At 31.7% G+C, this 22,827-nt stretch overlaps 4 protein-coding genes and 1 pseudogene across 12 annotated transcripts; 2 read left to right on the top strand and 3 right to left on the bottom strand.

The window, feature by feature from the left end:
- Positions 1-123: 123 nt before the first annotated feature.
- Positions 124-3,000, top strand: LOC115712852 (probable serine/threonine-protein kinase PBL28). The gene is made up of 7 exons (XM_030641244.2): positions 124-864; positions 946-1,133; positions 1,273-1,471; positions 1,547-1,710; positions 1,795-1,899; positions 2,212-2,334; positions 2,433-3,000. The coding sequence occupies exons 1-7, from the start codon at positions 795-797 to the stop codon at positions 2,670-2,672; spliced, it is 1,089 nt and encodes a 362-aa protein (XP_030497104.1). The 5' UTR covers positions 124-794; the 3' UTR covers positions 2,673-3,000.
- Positions 1,175-5,303, bottom strand: LOC115712853 (GCN5-related N-acetyltransferase 5, chloroplastic). 9 transcript variants are annotated; one of them, XR_009687560.1, is made up of 6 exons: positions 4,405-5,263; positions 3,404-3,679; positions 3,090-3,215; positions 2,505-2,614; positions 2,226-2,328; positions 1,175-1,452 (listed from the first exon to the last, which is right to left on the bottom strand). XR_009687560.1 is itself a non-coding variant. In XM_061114795.1 (3 exons), exons 1-2 carry the CDS (start codon positions 5,118-5,120, stop codon positions 3,427-3,429), a joined length of 969 nt encoding a protein of 322 aa, XP_060970778.1. In that variant the 5' UTR covers positions 5,121-5,263; the 3' UTR covers positions 3,018-3,215; positions 3,404-3,426. The 9 variants fall into 9 exon arrangements, 1 of the variants encoding a protein (XP_060970778.1); XR_009687563.1 differs by having other exon boundaries at positions 3,112-3,215; XR_009687562.1 differs by lacking the exon at positions 2,226-2,328.
- Positions 5,304-5,732: 429 nt separating this feature from the next.
- LOC133036588 (probable sulfate transporter 3.3) lies at positions 5,733-9,171 on the top strand (annotated as a pseudogene).
- Positions 9,172-13,277: 4,106 nt separating this feature from the next.
- Positions 13,278-15,009, bottom strand: LOC133036587 (uncharacterized). The gene is made up of 4 exons (XM_061113099.1): positions 14,673-15,009; positions 14,325-14,577; positions 14,164-14,193; positions 13,278-13,449 (listed from the first exon to the last, which is right to left on the bottom strand). The coding sequence occupies exons 1-4, from the start codon at positions 15,007-15,009 to the stop codon at positions 13,278-13,280; spliced, it is 792 nt and encodes a 263-aa protein (XP_060969082.1).
- A 2,887-nt stretch (positions 15,010-17,896) lies between these two features.
- On the bottom strand, positions 17,897-20,081 carry LOC115715236 (xyloglucan O-acetyltransferase 1). Its single transcript, XM_030644075.2, has 2 exons — positions 19,663-20,081; positions 17,897-19,586 (listed from the first exon to the last, which is right to left on the bottom strand). Exons 1-2 carry the CDS (start codon positions 19,880-19,882, stop codon positions 18,493-18,495), a joined length of 1,314 nt encoding a protein of 437 aa, XP_030499935.2. The 5' UTR covers positions 19,883-20,081; the 3' UTR covers positions 17,897-18,492.
- Between the last annotated feature and the right edge of the window lie 2,746 nt (positions 20,082-22,827).

Genomic DNA, 22,827 nt, shown 5'->3' with positions numbered 1-22,827 from the left:
AAGCTAGCTTAGGGCATCTAAATTGATTCTTTTTGCCAAAAGATTGCTTGAAAATAATAAATTGGTATCCTTTACACAAAAAAACAAAATACAAAAACAAAAGGCTGTAGGTCCATATGGATGGTGATGAAATTATTGACCATCTTGTCATTTTCAAACAATGACTATAATAATTACTTTATCTTACAGAGAGAAGGGTATTTAGTATAAAAAAAAGAACACTACTAAATAAATGAAATAATAATATTCAGATGAAAACTCCCTCTCAACGGCTACCTTTCATTGCTAAGAAATCTGTAAAAGAAACTAGAATTTGGGGGGTGAGGTTACAGCTTCTACTTCCTTGTCAAAGACATACCAACTTTCCTTTCTATTGCTTTTTCTTTTTCTTCAAGTACATTTCAAGCTCTTCAACCCCATATCTCATCCCATATCTTTAAAATTCTATAGTTGTTGAAGAGGTAGTAGTTGAGTAAATTCTTCTAATCAAACCTTCACTTATTCTATACGTACCCTTTTGAGAATAGTGTATTTTCTTATCAGATCAAATTCTCATACACCTAAAAGTAAAATACTAGTTTATCATTCTTTTCTCTTTTTTCTTTAGTTTTTGGCTTGAGCAAGACCTTTTAACTCGAACGTGTAATAAAGTTAAAATGGTTTTCTCTGAAGGGTGTCATGCAGCTAACTTTCTCTATCCAAGAGTCTATTTCATATGATCATAAGATCTGTTATTTCATTTATTAAAAACAACATAGGATTAGTATTCTCATCTCATTGGAGGGAAACCCATTATGCCTTTCGGTTTGGTTTCGGCCTGGAACAAGCGCCGGAGAAGCAAATCCCATGATCATTCAGACCCTTGTATATTCCCTTCTTCTTCTTTTCTTCTTCTAAGGTAGGCTTCGTAGTTTCGAGTTTTAATGTTTATGACTCGTTTTTCAGGGGTTTATAAACCCGCGGAGCATTGGCAGATTGAAGAACAAACGCCACGAGCCACCAAACGACACCATGGATCATCAGTTTTCACATTGAGAGAGATGGAAGTGGCAACAGGTTCATTCAGGGAGGAAAATTTTCTTGGAAAAGGGGGTTTCGGCCGAGTATACCGAGGCACTTTGCCATCAGGAGAGGTATGGTGAAAAAAAACATAAATGAAAAATCTTCCCAAAGATACATAATAATTTTTCATATACCAAACAAAATAAGTATAAGAATGTTTGTATTTGGTGATACATATATTGATTTCTTACTGTTTTGGACACAAAAAAGGTTGTAGCAATCAAGAAAATGGAGCTAGCACCATTTAAAGAAGCCGAGGGAGAACTGGAATTTCGTGTAGAAGTCGATATACTGAGCAGACTTGATCACCCAAATCTGGTTACTTTGGTGGGCTACTGTGCAGATGGGAAGGACCGGTTTCTTGTATATGAATATATGAAAAATGGGAATCTGCAAGATCACTTGAATGGTAAGTTTTTCAAGTCAAAAAATACTATTGAATATATGATAATGTTAAGTAAATAAGGTTTTTCTACTTGTCTAGGAATAGGGGAAGCTAAAATGGATTGGCCTAAAAGGCTAAGAGTGGCAATTGGAGCAGCAAAGGGATTAGCTTATCTCCATTCAAGTACAGCTATTGGAATGCCAATTGTACATAGAGATTTCAAATCCACCAACATTCTTTTGGATACCAATTTTGAAGCAAAGGTAATAACAATATCGGTTGGTGATTTGTGTGGACTAATCAAAACTTGAAAAGAGATAAAGTTCACATTCTTTTTTTCATTGCAGATTTCTGATTTTGGTCTTGCCAAGTTTATGCCAGAGGGCCAAGAAATCTATGTCACAGCTAGGGTGCTTGGTACATTTGGCTATTTCGATCCCGAATATACATCGGTATGCATTTATAAGCAACTATTTAGTTTCAATTGTAAGTGAAACATGTCCTTTGTGGAATGAATGAATGTTTGAAAATATAAGATAATCTTTCCCTAAAACCCCAAATCAAGCAATCCTGATCATGTGGCCCCTGGCTCAGACTCAAAAATCAAATGTTCTCATCACTATGTACTAATGCACAATGTTAAAAGCAAATACCATACTTTATGCCCAGAATTTGAATCATGTAAATGCAAAGACTTACTTATTTACCTTTACTAATGCAAATGAAAACCAAAACAGTGAAAAAGTTAATTGCTTTGATGACAGACAGGGAAGCTCACTTTACAAAGTGATGTTTATGCATTTGGTGTGGTTCTTCTGGAGTTATTGACTGGACGTCGGGCTGTGGATCTGAACCTGGGACCGAACGACCAAAACCTTGTTCTACAGGTTAGAAAAGAAAAAGTCTATTTACTTTTTCACTCTTTGAAATTTGGTTATCAAGAAACTAGAATTTGAGCAATGAAAGTTATTGATGCATATTCCAGGTAAGGCATATATTGAATGATAGAAAGAAACTGAGGAAGGTAATAGATCCAGAGCTGAGTCGAAGTTCATACACCATGGAGTCTATAGCAATGTTTGCGAATCTGGCATCGAGATGTGTTCGTGTTGAAAGCAGTGAAAGACCCTCCATGGAAGAATGTGTAAAAGAACTCCAGCTGATAATCTATACAAATTCAAAAGGCTTGGGTGGGGTTACGTATACTTTTAGAAAGCTCTATTGAGCTTAACTGTAATAATACCGAGTTAAACTGTTTATATCATAATAATAATATGCTCGATCATTTCATTGATACCGATTACTTGTTGGAGGCTCATCCCAAGTATTTTAAGATTATGACACAGAATTTGGTGAGGTTCATAGATAATGCAATTGAGTAATTGTAACTAGATACAATAGGCTATGGGAATGGGGATTGTAGTTATAGGTGTTTCTGAATTAAGTTTGAAAATTCTGCAATGTGAGGGGGAATGGTTTGTATTTCTAGTGCCGTGAATATCATATGTTTAAATGGTAAAAATCGATTATTTTGTATGTAAAAAGAAGAAAAACTAAAGTAAATCATGAATGCATTGTGAATTTGTAATTGTATTGGAAGTAATGTATTGTATATGAGGACTAGTTTGCATGAGGATAATACCTGCAACAGAGCAGGTTCCCACCTTTATAATAGATACAAGCAACAATTACTGGATGCCAATTCGACCTGCCACTCGAATAGCCAACCCCATATTTGTCAAAAATCTCATTCAATTACATCCTTCACCTGGATACAAGCAACAAAAAATGTAGGTTGGGGTTACACTAGAGACAATCTTTCATAGATGAAACTGACATGAAGATCTTGGAAATCAACAGTAAAGAAGTAATGGGGTAAAAGTTACTTAGAAGTGGAATAAAGTATGAATATTAATCAAAGGCCTCTTAACAATTTGCGTGAGTAGCTTAGAATACCTCAGGCAAACATGCTTAATTCATTAACATTCCTCATCGGATGATTCTTCGGAGATTGTTACAACTGGAAGCTTTTTGCACATCAAGTGCTTGCGACGTTGTAACATCAATAAAATCAAAATGGTATCTGTCTTTACAACATGGTAACCTGCTTTTATGTACATGTTAAAGGGAGCTTCATCAATCATTCTGCAGTGTAAGTACACATCCCTAGTCGAACTCATCTGAGAAATTAGTTCTTCTGAAGCCTTTAGAAGATGCCACCCAATTCCTCTCCTGAGAGTTCCAAAAATAAATCAAAAAATCCAACTCTTAATAATACACATACTGTCACCAAATGTTATTAGAGGATCCATAGCTAAAGAAGTTAGTATTGTGATTAACTAAGTGTTAAATACTTTCCCAACTCTAAACACTTGAGCTAACATTAAAAATACTCATCATGCTTATCTAACTAACACTTGCCACTTTCCTGTTTCATTTGATGAACTATTTTCTCCTTATACCCAAATAGAGTCTAAAATGCAAATCCACATACACAACTGGACTATCCAATTCAAGTAAACAAAGTGGAAAGACCCATCATTATTTTATGGATAATTAAAAAATTTTTTCCCCGAATTTTGACATGTCATGTACCAAATTGTGCCCTGAACTTTTTAGGCCATTAAAATTTTTAATGAACTATTGAGATTGTTGGAGTCAAGCACTTCTGTCCAATTCTGTTTAATTTTAGTAAAAGACAACCGACAAGGATAGAAGTTAGAGAGCCACGATTTGATATATGAACAATTGCCTAGTTACACCTCTAGTCAAATTGAACAAAATTTAGCAAAAATCCTTTAATCCAACAATCTCAATTATTAGATAAAAAATCCTAATTACCCTTCAGTTTATACAGAGAACTAGTCCGCACATAATATATACAAGACACAATATCAATATCATTAGACATTGAATTAGAAAAATATATTGATAGAATAATTATCATATGCTTTTACCTCCGGAGCTGATGCTTCACAGTCATGTTACATATATAAGGCGAATTCTTGGGAGGAGTAGGCGTTGGAGGAGACGTATTAGCACCCCTCTTGTCAAAACTAACTTCTACTGTTCCCGCCAATTCCTCTTCTTCTTCTTCATCATCATCTTCTTGCTGTTTTTTCTTTCTGAAAAATCCAACGAGGGTTACAGCATGAGGCATTAGAGACCTTCTTTCCATCAAGTATTGCTTTATGAAGAACTTAAGCAGAGTATCATAAGCCGAAGCCATAGCCATGGACTCAGCAAAGGACTCAGCGAGCAAAGAAATGGTCATATCCATTTCCTCTGCTCTCATAACCCGAACACATAAAACCCCAGATTCCAATTCCTGAGAATACGAGAACCCATCAAGGAATTTGAGCTTATCAAGCTCTTCATTGGTCAAGAACCGACCTGTACCAAGTGTGTCTAAGAAGTAAGGCGAGGCTGGTTCTGGGTCTGGTTCTGGAGCTGTAGTTGAAGAAGGTGAAGGCGGAGAAGATGAAGATGAAGATTTGACGATGTAACGGTCGGATTTGGGGTGGAAAAGAAGTGGGTATTTGGGGAGAGGAGTGGTGGAGTTGAAGAGAAGCGTTTGATGGGGCTTGAAATGGGTTGCGCAGCAGTAATGGTGGGGAAGGTGGTGTTGGGGATCTAAGGAGAAGGAGAGTGAGAGAGTTGCAGGGGTAGCCATTGGAGTTGGAGTGAAGAGAGTTGTGGTGGACTGGACTGGACTGGACTGGAGTGGAGGCTATGTTGGATCAGATTCGTTTGGAAGCATCGCCTTCCTCCACGACCATCGACCACCACTTCTTTCTTTTTTCATCAATTCACCAATTAAATAAATAAATAAATATAATTATCAAAAAATAAATAAATAAATAAATATTCCATATATACTAGGTGTGATATCGAAGTTATATTTCTAACGGGTTTTCGATCCACGCATATCTAAATAATTAGTGAATCGAAAACGAGCAAATGGCACTCTAACCGCAAATAAGATTAGTGAGTGAAAAATAGTTAGTATCTTAAAGGGAGATATTGAACAACATTGTCCTACGTACTGATTTTATGCTAATTTAAACCTTAGATAAAAATAAACAATAAGTTACTCTAATCAAATTAGTTGCAACATATATTTAGTATTATGAGTATTTTTTTTAATTTTATTATTAATTATATTTTAATTTTTTTTTTCGAAATAGGGAACCTGAGCGGTGGGAGGCTTAAGACGGCCACCTCATTCGTCTCACCTCAAGGTCGGTCCTGGTCCTACATGAATTAAATGTAAAAATATTGAATCATGTATAAGAACATAGGTTACTTCACTTATCACCAATTCTAAATATATTGTGTTCATTTCATTATTACTCTTTCTTATATTATTTTACCAAAAATAAATTTTTATATATTTTTTGTCTTAATATTTATTTATCTTATCTATGTGTATTAAAAAAAATATCTTTATATATTAAAAGTGCCTATCTAACGGCAATTCTTGGTTTAACGATTCTTGGTTTAACGATTCTTTTTTTTTTAAGAAAAAGTAAACGGAAGATTAACTCCGTTAACATTCTCAAAAATAAAAATTGAGTTTCTAACGATTGACCCTCTGTAACGAAACCCTGCAATCCGATTCATTCGTAACCCTAAGCATATGCCATAGCCCTGAACCCATGATCAAAACATCGGGAGAGCTTCTATTTTGCTTGAATGTTGTAACCAAATCGGTCAAATTGGATTCGTACGGAGCCCATACAAAATCCAATTTCATCCCAATCTCATCAACATAGTCCGATAATCATTGTGCCTCCTAAATAGATCGTTTTTCACTGACTCAACAGCTTGGGGTTTCATTGCCAAACCCAAAAGTGATAGAGCGAAGAATCGTGACTGTGAGTCACCAGTGAATACAACCCATGACCCGTTTAGGAGATCCGAAGCGTCGGATCAAGTGAGTTTCTGAAAGTCATCACAGGCCGAAACGTCGGTGTGGGAGAACCAAGTCCAGGACTTTTCGTATTGGGAAGTGTTGGGATGAGTGTGGGCGACATTCCAAACAACGTTGTGGAGAAGAGAGAAAGATGAGTGTCGGCTGTCGAAGATGACGACGGAAGAGACATGAGTGTTGGAGCTTGCACTTTGCCCAGTAAGTCGCTTGATTTTTCAGGTACGTTTCGTTTTACGTTTATATTGAATGGTTTGTGTTTTCGGTATTGTCAAATTGTGATTTTCGTTAAACCTTTTCAGTTTCATAGGCTTATATTTTACACACATAAATACTCATTTTGTAAATTTTATTTCTAAAAATACCATTTTTATTTGGTAGATTGGAAAGTTACAAGAAGGACTAAACCCACCTTCATGGAATATGTTGGTTTTCCACGGTTCCCATCTTGGACTTGTGATCAAGACCGGATTTGTCACTGGCATTATTTCCCTCACTGTAAGATCCTCCTCATAATTCCCTCTTTTTTATTTATTTATTTACCATTATAATCATAAGAGCAAATTTCATTCTAACTTATAGGAAGGTATTGCGGTTGGGAGAACATTTGCTGCTCTTAAGGACTATAGGGTAGATGGCAACAAAGAAATGATGGCCATTGGCCTCATGAACATAGTTGGCTCCTTCACTTCCTGCTATGTTACAACAGGTAACTTTTCTTGACCATACTTTATGTTTAGTTGAATTTAAAACAAGACTTGTGAACTCAAATTATTGTTTTTATTTTACAGGCGCATTTTCTCGGTCTGCGGTGAACCACAATGCAGGAGCAAAGACAGCGGTGTCTAACATAGTTATGTCAATAACGGTTATGGTGACACTCCTCTTCTTAATGCCACTCTTCGAATACACTCCCAACCTTGTGTTGGGAGCTATAATTGTCACGGCGGTGATTGGCCTTGTTGATGTTCCAGCTGCTATCAACATTTGGAGGACTGACAAGTTTGATTTCGTTGTCATGCTCACTGCCTTCTTTGGTGTTCTCTTCATCTCTGTCCAAGAAGGCCTTGCTATCGCGGTAATTTACTTAACAATTTTTCAGTCACAACAAAATTTATAATCGAAAAAATGTAAATGTTTATTCATACATAAATAATGGTTTTGTTTTGGTTCTTTTGATGTTGATAAGGTTGGAGTTTCCATCTTTAAGATACTCTTGCAAGTAACTAGGCCAAGGACTGTGGTGTTGGGAAGCATACCTGGTTCTGATATTTATAGGAATTTACATCACTATAAGGATGCAGTGGAAGTGCCTGGTTTCTTCATTATATCCATTGAAGCTCCTATTAATTTTGCTAACAGCATGTACCTCAATGAAAGGTTATTTCTAATTTTTAAGTTTTATTTTTATGTATGTATTCTGTGCAAGTCTTATTTATTCTTTTCTTCCCTGACAATGAACAAATTTTGTTTGATGAAGGATTTTGAGATGGGTGGAAGAATATGAGGAGAAAGAAAATGCAAAAAAGCATTCAATCAATATTCAGTACGTGATTCTAGACATGTCAGGTAAAGAAAAGTCACATGTTGCCAAATTCAATTGTGAATGGAGAAATACTAATCAAAATTGGGTTTGTGTTTTATATGCAATTTTTTTCAGCTGTGAGTGGCATAGATACAACCGGTGTTACACTTATTAAGGAGCTAAAGAAAGCAATTGAGAAAAAAGGAATGGAGGTAAGTAACAATTAATCATTGAAATATTTTACAGCTTATATATATAGTTTTTTTTTTGTTCTGTTTCTCAACTTTGTAATGAATAAAATTTGATGTATTGATCAGCTTGTGTTGGTGAACCCATTGGGAGAAATTATAGAAAAATTACAAAGAGCAGCGGAGACACGTGATTTTATGAGACCAGAAAATCTGTACTTGACAGTTGGAGAGGCTGTCACTTCTTTGTCCTCATCAATGAAGATTCATCCTCCAACCACGTACGACGAGGAGGCACAAGCCGCTGTTCCTCATCCCAACTGAAAATTGTTGTCGTTTTTGAAAAATGACCAAAAGTTTTATAATATATAAAATATTTATATAATTAAAAAAGGAAAAAGTAAAATATATTTGCTTGTAATTTTGTTTCATGTGTAAAATGAAGTGATATAAATGCTTATCTCTGCATATTTTCATCTTCTGTTCAGTTATAAATTCAGTGAAAATTATGATTTGGAGAAAACAAAAATATTGTATATTGGAATATAAATTTTTAGGCTGCAAATGAAGTGATCTTATTTTATGTGAAATAGGCTGCAAATGTTAAGCTCCTTCTTTTCTGCGGTGTCGGTTGCCAAGTGCAAGGTATGCTTTGTATTTCGAATAAAAGTGTGTTGTTTTACTTCTTCTCTGTTGTGACTTGTACCATTGTAATGCAGAGTAATTTCTTAAACTGCAGCATTAAGAGCTGTGGAGCACCACTTAAATTTGGAAAAGCTCTATGTGCTGGGAACTAATTGTGGTAGTTATCTTCAGCTTAGATCCTTAATTCAGTTACTCTGTAAGAAATGTGTTATGTGGTGTTGATTGGATTAGCTTAACTAATTGCTGAAGATTTAAGTGTCGATGTTGAAGAAAATTACATACTCGAAAACTATTGCATTTAATGAGAATATGTTCTAACCAGAAATTCAATATTTTTGCCTGTAAAATGAGATGAATCTTCTTTGGTTCATACTTAATCATGCCTCGAAAAAAATTGAAGATTTTGGAGTTCTTAATTGTTTAGCTTAATTTAATTTGGGTTTCTCCTCATTTTGTTTTTTGTTATTGCATATGTTGTCAAATGTATTTTTTTATGAAAAGTTTTCTGCTTTTTCATTGTTTGACTCTTATGATTTTCTGTTGCATGGTCTAATTGTTGGTTTGCCCTTGTTAGTTATTCAATATATACAATTAAAATATCTTAGTAATATTTAGATAGGAGCATAGTAGTTTATCTTTAAAATTATCATACTAATGTTATCTCATTGTACTTCTAACTAGCTGGCACGCATTCAATTTCAAACTTTTGCCTAAATTTGCTGGAAATTTTGGTTTTACTTAGTATTCTGCTCACTTCAATGTGTACTTTTTTCTTTTGTTCTTTTCAAATTTTTATTACTTAGGTTAACTTCTCTTCTCTCTCACTCTCTCATATAGATCACTATCATTGGATCTCTTAACTTTAGGATTTTGACCCTTTAATTTCGATAGAGTTCAATTACAGTCATGATTTGTTTCAAGTTTATTAAAGCTAGAGTTATTGATATTTATGATTGAACTTGGTTTTTTTTTTCTTGACTTGGAATATCAAAATAAATTTTTTTGCTCTTTCTAATTGTTTAATGAACAAGAAGCTTTGAAATAATTCTGAATTGTTTATGGGTTTGAATTTCATAATGTATAATGAGATTTATGTGTGAATTTTGTTTATGGTTAATTAGTAGCCATTCTACTTTTTCCCAGCTATTGAAATAGCCATTTATATAATTTTGTTTATAGAAATTTCTCTCATTTTATGCATTGCTTACTTTAATTGAGTAATTCTTTTCTATATTCAAATCATTAAGGGACTTTAATTGCTTTTATCATGAGCAGAATGATATTTGGTTATGCTTAATTGCTTATCCACTTATGAGTGCAAATGCTGCTCTTTTATACAGATTTATTAATAATTACATTATTAATTATTTCAAAATCGTTTTTGTGTCTCTGGATTTTGGGTGCTATGATTACTGTATTGGCAATGATAACTGTAGATAACTTTCTTTCTTGGTACGAAAACTTGGGTTCTTCTTATGTCAGTGTATCTTCTTCTTTCTTTGGTAGTTATATTATTGAATTTGGATTTATATTGTTAAGGATTACCATTGTAGAACAAAGTTAACTTGGCATGTGTATATATTTATGATGTGACCAATATCTTTAAATAATTTGTATAATTATTTGTTTTTGAAAGCATTTTGTATTATTGTTTTTTTTATATAATTTGTACAATGCTATAAAGATGTATTATTTGTTTTTTTCAAAAAAAAGTTGGGTTCATAAAATTTTCAACGGAACAAAATATAAGAATGGTAAAAAAACTTAAAAATATGATACAGAGATATTGAATTAAATATATCTTATCTTTAATAAAGTAGCAAAGAGGGAAATTCGAAACCCACAAGAGGAAGAAAAAGCATGAGTAGTCCAGTGTTCTCCGCAAGATTAGGTAATTTCAAATGACCTTGATGAGTAGAATAATGCTAAGGATTTCTCAACTTGTGTTTTTAAATTGAGTAAGTTTTAGCCTTATAACATTAAATTTCTTTTCATCACATAATCGTTATGAAACTAATAATTTTGTTGTATTTTTTTTTTTCAGCTTCTTGAAAATTGAATTTGTAACAAGGTTAGACTATGCATCATGTGAAAATATTAATTTATTTTGGTTTCAATTTCCCATTTTTACAAATTAAGCATCTAACTAAATATACGTGCATTGCACGTAACTTCTACCTAGTAATTACATAAGACACTATTTTTTTGTAAAAAAAATTATATTTTTACAGTTAAAGAATTGGGAAAAAAACAGAAAAATATAAAAAAGGAAAAAAAATTACAAAAATACTTTGGGCCGGCCCATTAAACATTTATACAGTCCACATACAAATATTTACAAAAATACTACATTCACTAAGTCTGCAGCTGTACAGAGCGAACCATGAAGGTGAAAATACCGCGATCGTTTCAAAACCGCAAAACAACCAAAATGAAACCAAAACGATAAAAATACAACTATTAATTCTGGCGAAATCAACTGGAAAAGAAGACCTGGAATGATCTAAACAAAAAATGACGAAAAAAAAAAATCAGAAAAACTGTGAAGAAACTGAAATTACACATTTGTTTTCTATTTTATTCGATCAAAATAACTCCCCCTAATATCGAAATCTATATTCATGAAATGTAGATCTGTAACAAACAGATCTGGAGCTCCCACCAAATCCAAAACAATGTATGATGTGAAAAATTTTAAAAAAAACCTCATGAATAATACATCTACGTTATATACAGTTGCATTTTGATTGATTACTGGTTTCCACTATATATGTATTTTTTTAGAAACACAATAAGAAGAGTAAATTTGAATTAAGGTACAACCAGTTACGTATAAGTCAGTTTATTTTTTGTTTTGGTTGCCTTATAGTTGCATTATCGTTTTATGTTAGTTTATATATTATGCAGGAATTTAATTTGACGGGGACTAAGAAATAGTAGTTATACATGGTAAGTTTTGTGCAAAATAGTTGCATATTAGTTTTATAATGAAATAACATATGCAAGTAGCAAAACTATAATAAAACTACAAAACAACTGTATACAAACTAAAATACAGGAAAAACTCTTTGAACATCAACATCCATGATAAATCTCATTGTTACCCATTGATGATATAAAAATGGACAGGAAACAACTAGACAAAAAACATATTAAAAAAAAAATACATACAGAAGGTGTTTACACTGTTAAAAAACTATGAAAAAACTATTACAAAATGAGAAATAATCAAATGAAGAAACTGAAATGAAAAACAATAAAACATCTCGAAAAACAAAAACAAAAAAAAAACAAAAAAAACAAAATAAAACAGAAATTAAGACTAAACAAACAAAAATGAAAAACTCATAAAAAGAACAAATAAATTAAACTAAAAAAAATAGAAGCCCTAAAAAACCAAACAAAACTAAAAGAAATGTTAAAATGAAAAACCTACAATAGTAAAATCGATAAACACAAAACACACTAATGTCAAATACGAAAAAAATTTCAAAAAGGGGGGAAACGAAAAAGAAACCGAAAACAAACCTGAGATCGAAGACCAGCTCCATCTTAATCATTTTTTGAGCATTATCTTGATGAATTTTTTCCTGGGCAGCAACCTTTGATTTTTTTTAGGAGGAGCTTGCTCACGTTTCGACAGTTGAGAAGCAAAATCGGAGTTATCGTCTTATTCCTATTAGCTACAGATTTCAACCCCATTTTAGAACTTTTCTTTGGCAAAGGGGAGGAGAAGAGTTCAGCTATGGAGGTTTTATTTAGAAAAAAAAAACTGAAAAGAAATTGAAAATAATAAAAAAAAAAGGAAGAAGAGAAAAAGATAAGTGAATGATGTAAGGTGTGATTGATATAAGTCATCAATCAATGACGTGGCTGCATGCATGGAATTGGTGTGTAAGTGGTATAATTGTAATAAAAGAAATAGGAAAGGTAAAAATGCTGATGTAAGCGTGTAGGAGTTTTTTTGTAATAAATTGAGTAAATTGGATTTTTGATGTAAAATTTTTTTTAAAAAAAAAAATTATATATTTTTACGGTTTTCCATAAAAACAACACGAAAATAACAAGAAAACTATATAAAAATAACATGAAATGAGTAGCTTTGTTTGCAGATCGCTGAACAAAAGAAACGACAACATTTTGACAATTGAGCAATAAAGCTCTACAATCTTGAGTCAAAATGCCAAACTCAGAAGGAATAGAAAAATAACAATAAAGAGTTTGAACACACATAAGACTATATGTTTCTATAACAGCATTTGACCACTTATTCCTGTCAACCCAACTTAATGCTTCCTTGACTCCAAAGATTTCATCAATTAAAGGATCAACTCTACCAGTCTTGGCACGAGAAAACGCCTTCAGGACCTTCCCACTGCCGTCCCGAGCCACCAATCCCACCCCAAAACGACCCTCTACAGCAAAGAGAGCCCCATCCACATTAATTTTCACCTGTTTTGTTGTTGGTTTTTTCCAACACTCGTCTCTTATAGTTGCAGGCGCAACAAGCAAGGCATCATGCCTTTTTGATTGAGCAAGTTTTCATTGTTCAAGTGAAATTCTAGCAGATAACACCATTGTTGCTGCATTAGATGATTTGTCATTCCAGACCTTCTCATTGCGTGCACTCCAAATTCCTAAAGCAACCATAACAGCTTCTTCAACCACACCAGTACTTGAATGAGACATCAAATTGGCCCACCAATTTCCAAAACTTCAAGTAACAATACCCAGAGAAACTGAAGATCGAAGCTAGCAAGATCTTACAAAAGTGCATCCAACAAGAACATGAAAAATAGATTCAGCATAGGCATTACACATTGGACACAATTAACAAGCTCCACATGCTTAGTTCTCAGTTGAGCCCGAGTAGGAAAGCAATTAGAAATGACACACCAAAGAAAGTTTCGAGCTTTTGGGAGAATTTTCAAATTCCACAGTTTGCGCCAAAAAGTCTACATTATTGTCTAAAGACCACGACCCTTTTAACTCCTAAATAAAACAATAGGCACTCTTAACTAAGTAGATACCTAAAGTTTCCTTCTTTCAACACCACCCATCATGTACAGCAGTAGAGCTCAACTGAATGTCTAAATAAGCTCACAATCTCGAGCATCAAACAAATCATGAAGTATATTAGTATCCTAAACTCGCTCATTCATCTGAAATAAACTTGAGACAACCTTGTTTTTCAAGCATGTGTGATTGGAAATCACATATGGGTACTCATTATCTGGTAACCAAGGCTCATTCATAATGAGAGCTTCATGACCCCCACCAATGGATCTACGAGTACTAGCTCAAAGAAGTTGTTGTGACTCAAAGATGCTCCTCCAAATGAAACTCGAATTATCACCAAGTGTAGCTGAAAGGAACAAACCATGTGGATAATACCTAGCCTTAAAAACCTTACCAGTTAGAGAATTACCTGGAGTTAATAAATGTCAGCCTTGTTTGCCTAAAAGAGCCAAATTAAAATCATGTAGATTACGAAAGCCCAACCCTCCAACATGTTTATGACGACTCAAGCGCGACCAACTCATTCAATGAATACCTTTATGTTGAGAAGAATCAGATTGCCACCAAAACCTTGCCATGAGACATTCCAATTCTTTAAAAATGTCCAGTGGTAAGAGAAAAACGCTCATAACACAATTTGGAAGAGATTGGGCAATAGCCTTTAGAAGGACTTCTTTACCAGCCCGAGAAAGAAGCTTTCCCTCCCACCCTTGGATCTGCTTCTTCAACCAATCATTAAGGAAACCCAAGATAGCAGTCTTCTTACAACCCATAGTATTGGGAAGACCCAAATAAGTACTATTCTCACCAGCCTCCTGAATCCCTAATAAACCACAGATCCTAGTTCGGACACTGACCTCCGTATTAAAACTGAAAAAACAGAAGACTTTACAAAATTAATTTGTTGGCTAGAGGCACCTTCAAACACCCGAAGGAGATTAAGAGCAGTAGAGGCTTCTTGTTCAATAACTTTGCAATACACATAATTATCGTCGACAAATAACATGTGAGAAACCATTGGAGCTCTCCTAGTCACCTTGCAACCCCAAATAGAACCATTCATCTCATACCTATGTAGAAGGAAAGAAAACCCCTTTTCACAAACAATGAACAAGTATGGAGACAAAGGATCACCTTGGCAAATGCCCCGAGAAGAGATCAAAGGACCCATCGCCCTTCCACCATGTACAAACTTGTAAGAGACTGATGACACACAAGTCATTAGAAGTTTAATCCATGTATCACTAAAGCCCATCCTTTGTAAAATTGCTCTTAAAAAAAACTACTCTAGATGGTCATAAGCTTTGCTCATGTCTAGTTTTGAAGCCAAGCCAGTCCGTTTTCGCTTCAAATAATGCATAATCTCAAAGGAGACCATAACATTGTCAGAAATCAATTTTCCTGGCAGAAACGCACTTTAAGTATCTGAAATAGCAGTAGACAAAATACCTTTAAGCCTATTAGCAATGACTTTAGAAATCACCTTATAGAGAACATTGCATAGAGCAATAGGTCTTAAATCACCCATGGTTGTAGGATGCTTCTTTCTGGGAATGAGAACAACATTAGTATCATTCAATCCCATAGGCAAAATCCTTCGGCATAGAATTTTCGAACTTGATTAATCACATCTGTCCCAACCACTCCCCTCTGGTAAAAAGCTGGTGTCATACCATCAGGACCAGGAGATTTATTTAGATGCCTATGAAACAAAGCTTTCTTAACCTCCTCATTTGAAATCGGCTAAAGTAGAAAGCAGTTTTGTTCCTCAGTGATACAAGGTCTAATACAATTTATGACCTCAGAGTTGTCCACCCCTGAAGCCAAGAAGATATCCTGAAAATAATTGACCACCACATAAGACAAACCATTTTCCCAATCAAACCAAGCTCCATTAGGCCCTTGAAGCTTCACAATCGCATTATTTCTCATTCTAGCATTAACAGCAGCGTGAAAAAATTTACTATTCTGATCACCTTCTTGAAGCTATAATTATTTAGAGCGTTGTCTCTAAAACATATCTCTTTGAGTGAAAACTTCAAAAAGTTTCTTCTTAGCTTCCTTAAACTTGGACACCGAGCTTTTCAAAATATTAATCTTTGTTTACAATCTTTAATCGTATCTTTAGAATTATCAGTGTAAGTCTTTCCCCAAACTTGTAAGATATCACTACAATACAGTATTTTCTGTTGAATGTCCATCTCCTTGCAAGACTCTCAATTATTATGTTGTTTACTAAATTATCCAGTAACAAAATCAAAATCATATTATTTTGTTTACATAATTAGGAAAGATAACCAGAATAATTTAATTTGACAAAATTATCATTATTAGAACATGTAAATATTTTTTTTTTATAGATTTTTAAAAGGTATAATTGCCTTTTTTTTATTTTTAGTTAATAATAATTAAAATCAAAATAAAATAAGTTAGGAAGGAAAATATATTCTCTATAAAAATAGGGAGAGAACATTTCTTTTTATTTTCTTCTTAATTTGTGTGGGCTCTACTACTTTTTTTCTTTCAACAATTTAGTAAACAATTGTACGAGAATCAATACCATGTCATTGATTTCCATTCCTTTAAGTAAACATGTCCTTAAACTAAGGAGAAAAAAAAGGTTCTCCTCCAAGGAATACCTCTCTTCTGTAACTACTTTATTTTTATTTTAATATTATTAATTAAAAACTGAAAAACCAAATATGTGTTTAAAAAAGTTATAAATAAAAACACTTAAAATTTTTTAACAATGACAATTTAGTCAAATTTTATCATTTCGATTACCTTCTTAGTTATGTAAACAAAATAAAATAATTCTATTTTTTTTTTCAAATAGTTTAATAAACATCATAATAAAATATTATTTCAGATTATTTTATATTTTTAACCCATTTATTTCTCCTATTGATTATTCTAATTCCAAATACAGTTTAGTAAACGTGTTATCGTAATCATTTTTGTTTGTTTTTATTTTATTTTTTAATATTAAATATATAATAACAATTTATCTTTTAAAATATGTCTTACAAAATAAGTATTATATACTATAGTCTAACTTAAAATTACAAATAATCTTTTGACAATTCTCAATAGTGTGTGTATAATAGCACTAATTAGCTTTTTTTTTCATTTATTTATACATAGTTCAAACTTTCATTTACTTTCCAAACTATTATAAAACTAACAATTAAGCCATTTAAGTAAATTTTACCAACACAATTTTACATTTCACATATTTTTGAAACTAAATATAGCTCTCTTTTAAAACAACTACAACAAAGATTCCTCTTATCCTCTTATTATTACCTCTCTTCTTTATGTTTCTTCAAGCACAAGCTAGCTCAAAAGTAACTTAGGATACTTAAAATTTTCCAACTAATGGAACAAACATATAGAGAAGAGTACCCAAATATTATTGGGTTAACCCCACAAAAGTAGCAAAAGAGGGTGACTTTTCTATTTTGCACATTTGCATTAAAAATGGGGCCACACAAAAAAAGGCATGATATAAATTTTCTTGGGTTGGTGAAATGTAAACTTTCAAAGAGAAAATTAATGCTCATGTACTATAAAAAACAAACCAATATCATGACTAATGAAAACTTATTTGAATGACTCAAATAATAATAATCATCTAGAATATCTAGGTTCTAAAGAGGTCTATGTTTGCTACATTTTACATTATGATTTGAACAATTCATTCCTGCTAAAAATATGAAAAATTTGTAGTACAATCCTATAGGTGTTTTGTTATTTATTTTCGTATTTAAGAAAAAGTTTTTTAGTTTAATTTTTTTTTGTACATTATAGTTATTTAATAGTATTAGTAAATTTTTTAAAAAAATTTAAGTAGTGTACAATACCAAAAATAAAAATTTAAATAATTATTTGTACAAAATGTTTAAACTTTATTTTTAACAATATAAATTATTCAAAAATTTTAAAAAATTTACAAATAACCTTTAATTTGAGTACTAAAAAAATCTAAAATAACCTTTTAGAGTGTGTAATATAGATTTTTCAAATATTTTATGTCACTAATCATACAAATCAACAAATTTATCATTAAAACTACATTTTGCTCAAAAATGGGAGAGAAACAATACACAAAAAAAACAGTTAAAAAGTACATGAAAGAAAGATAAAGTGAAAAATACCTTTTTATTCTCAACACATCCAAACAAATTCCTCAAGAGACAAAAATATGAAGGCTGTCAAATTGCAGGAACCGAGTACGAAATCAGCCCAAAAAAAATCACACATTATATATTCATATATAGATAATATACATGTGTATATAAACTCTTGATTCAAACAAAAAAAACAGCAGAAGTGCCAATGACAGCAATTACAAAATTCTGTACTTCATATAATTTTTGAAAGACCATTGTAATAAGCTTCACAGATCAATCAATCATAAAGGTCCAAAACTACTTTGGCACCACCATTAAATTCCATTGTCAGAAGTATCTCTTCACAAAAAAAATCATTTCAAATTCCAAAAACTCCCCCAATTGTTTCCTAAATTCATCTTCATCACATAAGAAGAGCTCATTCTTGCCACTATGAATAATTTTCTTCTGAACTCAAAGACTTCTGTCTAATTTTATTGTCCATGTACTAAAAGAATTTGACAGAAAGAAATCTCTAAATCCAACAATTTCTATAATTCAGAATAATTTCGAAACATAATTTGGTACATGTAAAAGTTCAGAAAATCGTAACTGAACTCTTGTTTTCAAGATTGACCCAGATTCCATTTCTTCATGACCTCTAACAAAATCTCATTCCAAGTATCAATAGGCCCAGGAAGACACCAATGAACACAGTCATTTTGAACCCTTTCAGTGACACCATTAGCAAATGGAAATGGATACATATAAGGACCAGGATGACCATCTGGTCTCATCAATGATAGCTTAGTAACATCCAAAGCTTCAACTCTAAACCCTTTATCAGATTTCTCTTTAGCAAAACCAACTTCTTCAACCTCAATATTTCTCATCTCACCATTCATTCCTTCAACCAACTTTTCCTCTAATTCAGGCTCTGTTTTAGGACAAGCCCCAGCTTTATCCCATTCACCTTCAAAATGGGAAGGAGAGAAAGTAGTCAAAACGACGTCGATTCGTTTACCTTTAGCTTCTTCACTTTTCTTCATTATTGCATTAAGAGTGGTCTTTAAGGCCTTTCTTAAAACATCATAGAAACCAATCTCAGTATGGTTCAAACCAGGACAATAATGGCAACCAATAACAGAATCTTGATCGTAATAAACAGCTGGATGAAGAAACCAATGCCCAATTGAGAGAACAACTTGGTCTATAGTACCTAATTCAGAACCCCATTTCTCATCAACTCTATTCAAATAAAGCTTATTATGGTTTGGACCATTGTTTGATTTTTCAACTCCTTGAACAAGAAATGGTGACCAGTAAATTGAGAGGTTGGCATTATGAGAAGGGAAATTCCATCTACGAAATTTGCTATCTTCACCATTTTTGTAGATTAAATTAGGAGTTGAGACTGTTGACAACATGCAAAGAAGAGACTCTAATTGATTTCTGGCCATGGAGTCACCAACAAAAGCTATGTGTTTGTTTTGAATGAGTTGAAGAAAAGTGTTGGGGTTAAACCTTGGAATTGAACACTGATTGGGTTTCCATCTCCATTGGAGAAAACCCAGATCAGGTCTGCCATGGGAGATACAATTCTGACCTTGTTTGATTGTTCCACAACTTGTGCCATTGTACAGAGGACCCTGTTTATCAGGAACCCATTTGCCACTTGTGTAATCACAAGAAGAAGTTGCATTTAAAGTTCCTTCATTTCCTACAAAAAAAAACCAACTTTTGTTTAGATATAAAAGAAAGAACAAAAAATAGCCCAAAAATCAAAATCAAAATACCTTGAGAAGGAGGAGGATGAGATAAGGAAGGTTTTATAGTAATTGGGGTTGAATTAGGGAATTGATCTATTGAGGAAAGAGGAAGGTTAAGAGGGTAAAAGTATAAGCGAAACACAGCTATGGGAAGAATACAATATATGGTCCAAGGTAAGAGCTTTTTGGTTAAGAAAGATTGAGATGAATGGTATTGATCTTTGAATGGATTTATTATAGTGCCCATCTCATATATATATATATATACCCTTTTCTCTTCTTTCTTCTACTATGTTTATGGTTGGTTTTTGAGGAAGAGGAAGCTGAGTTTTTGAGTTTGGGAAGAAATAAAGAAAAAAAAAAGCTTTTGTTTTTTATTTTTTGGTGAAAGAGAAAGAGAGAAAGAGAGAGAGTGTTTTTTGGGTTTGTGGTAAGGATGATGATTAAGTCAAGGTGAGATTGGAAAGGGCATTATGTATGTGTGTGTGGTTGGCCAACTAATTTTGGGAACTATTGGCGCTGCTGCCACTGTTGTCCGCATGCCTCTTCTAACATGTGATTGATTGTCGTACTCAAAGTTATAAAATTTAGAGAAAATGGAAAAAAAAGAATTACTCAAATTTACGGTTCAGTATCTATATATTTATGTAAAAAAAAATATTAAATATTATTGGTGTCTAGTACCTTTTACAAGTAGTATTTTACAATTAATTAGTAATATTACTTAAAAATTATTTTTTTAAATTATACGAGACTCGATATTTAATTACACTAAGGTGGTTGCTAGAAACTAATAGTGCTTTTTAACAATTCTCTTTTAGAAACCATGTTTTAGTTATAAAGGTCTTAGAGCATTTATCGTGCTCTCTAAATATAATCTTTTATTAAAATAGAGAGTGGAACTTAAAAAAGTAAGTTTCAATCATAAAAAAATAGTTCTTTATAATAAAAAATAGATAAGGAGTTTCGAGCTTTTTACATTTTTTCTAACATTATTTAATAATATTTTTCCTTAGAGTTATACTAGTGGTGCCTAACATTTATACTTTTTAGCAATTCTCTTTTGAAAACCATATTACAATTATAAGGGTCCTAGAGCAACACCAAGGAGCCGGTATATATCATATATACCGTGCATATTTGCTCTAACGATACTGCATTTCTTGCAGCATTTTGAGGTTTTGTCTACAGTGCACGGCATATATGCGGTGCACTGTAGTCACTGCATATCTTTCTCTCTCTCTTTTTTTTTTTTAATTTAAGAATATTTATATATATATTTATACTATTGCATTTATAAAATTAAGAATTGTATTTTGAGAAATTTTACCATGCACATTTTTAAAAAGTGATGTTTTATTATATTTTTTTTATTAGAAAATTAAATAATAAAAATAATACAAATTTAAACATATTAAAATTAAACACACTAGACATCATATTCTTATTGATCAAGAGTACACATTGTGGTAATTTTTGTTAATTAAGATGATATTAATTTTTTTATTTTATTAAAAAATTAATATAATAATGAGAATGATTTTTTAGTGTAATTTTTGATGTTGTGGTTGGAGTAGAAATACTTTTTGAGGTTAAATTTAGTAATGGTGTAACACTAAAAATGATGTATCCTTGGAGATGCTCTTAGAGCATCTACCTCTAGCTATGCTCTCTAAATATAATTTTTTACAAAATAGAGAGTGAGACTTAAAAAAGTAACTTCAACCATAACAATAACTCTCTATAATAAACAATGAATACGGAGCTTTCCTTATTCATTTTTGTTAATATTATTTAATAGTATTTTTATCAAAATTACTATTATTTTTATAAAATTAATTTATATTTAAAAAATATTATATAATGTTATACAAATAATTAAATATAAATTAATTAGAGTAATAATAATAAAAATAATTTTTATTTTAATTTTTAGCTATTTTAACTATAAAATAAATAATACCATTTGATGCTCTTATTTTTGAGATGACAAATATAAATAATTTAACATATTTTTTAAATATAATTTTATATTATATCTTTTATATTTTCCATTTATTTTGATATTTTGTATGTAATTATTTTTTTTATACGTGTAAAAATAATAGTTTAAATTTTATTTTTGGCAAGTAAATTAAATTTTGTAAAAATTTACAATAATTTTAAATAAATATAATAAATAATTTTAAAAAAATTGAACTATAATTTTTTGTTGAAATTTTTCCACCATTTAAAGTCAAATATAAAAAAAAAAAATTCTTTTTTTATTAACTCGAATTAAATATGTTTTATTTTTTTCTTCAAAATGTCATTATCTTTTTCCTTTGTAAATATTATTAGAATCTATAGTAAAAAAAAACAGCAATTTTTTATTTATTTATTTTTATTAAAGACAGCAATGTTATTTTGAGAAGGGAAGATAATATTGGGACTTGAATAAGTTATTGTAATTCTTTTTTTTTTAATGTCAAATTGTTAATAACCCACGTGGCCACCCTTCCACTGAGTCTAGAATAGATGTATCATTGCCCATTATTATATTTATTATTTTTTTATTTTTAAAAGTGCTCAATTCAATACTGCTAATTATTATTTTTATTATTTTAAAAAAGAAAAAAGAGGCCATTATTGTATTTTGTTTGGTATATTTTATTAGTGATTTGGCTGGACATGTATGGCTTGGTTTTTTATGGGGGACATTCCTTTTTGTTTATTACAGGTCTCAACTCAAGGCATGTTCTTATATACACCTCATACTATATTTGTGTTTTCTTTTTCATAAATAATAATAATAATAATAATTTAGAAGAGTTCACACTCTCCAAGTACTTTCTACAATTTAGTATTACAATGTATAAGAGAATAGCTGAAAATGGATTAAAGCGGGGATGAACTAACACTTTCACTTAGCTTAGAGACTAAAAAAATATTTTTTCTTTAAAAATATATATTATTTTTAAATAAAAGACCTAATAATTTTTTATTTTGTTAAGACCCACCAAATCTGAAGGCCGGCTTTAAAATGTATCCGTGTCTAGTATTTTTTTACGCATTAATATTAATGATTTTATATAATTTTATGTAATAATTTTTAAAAATTAGGGAATATATTCATTTAGTACCTTGTGTTTTTATGAAAAATATATTTGGTACCCTATGTTTTTAATAATACTTAATTGGTACCTTATATTT

This window comes from Cannabis sativa, chromosome 4, assembly GCF_029168945.1.
Source record: "Cannabis sativa cultivar Pink pepper isolate KNU-18-1 chromosome 4, ASM2916894v1, whole genome shotgun sequence".
Lineage (NCBI taxonomy): Eukaryota > Viridiplantae > Streptophyta > Magnoliopsida > Rosales > Cannabaceae > Cannabis > Cannabis sativa.
Note: the sequence above shows the minus strand (reverse complement) of the source record. Positions and strands in the feature narration are given on the sequence as shown.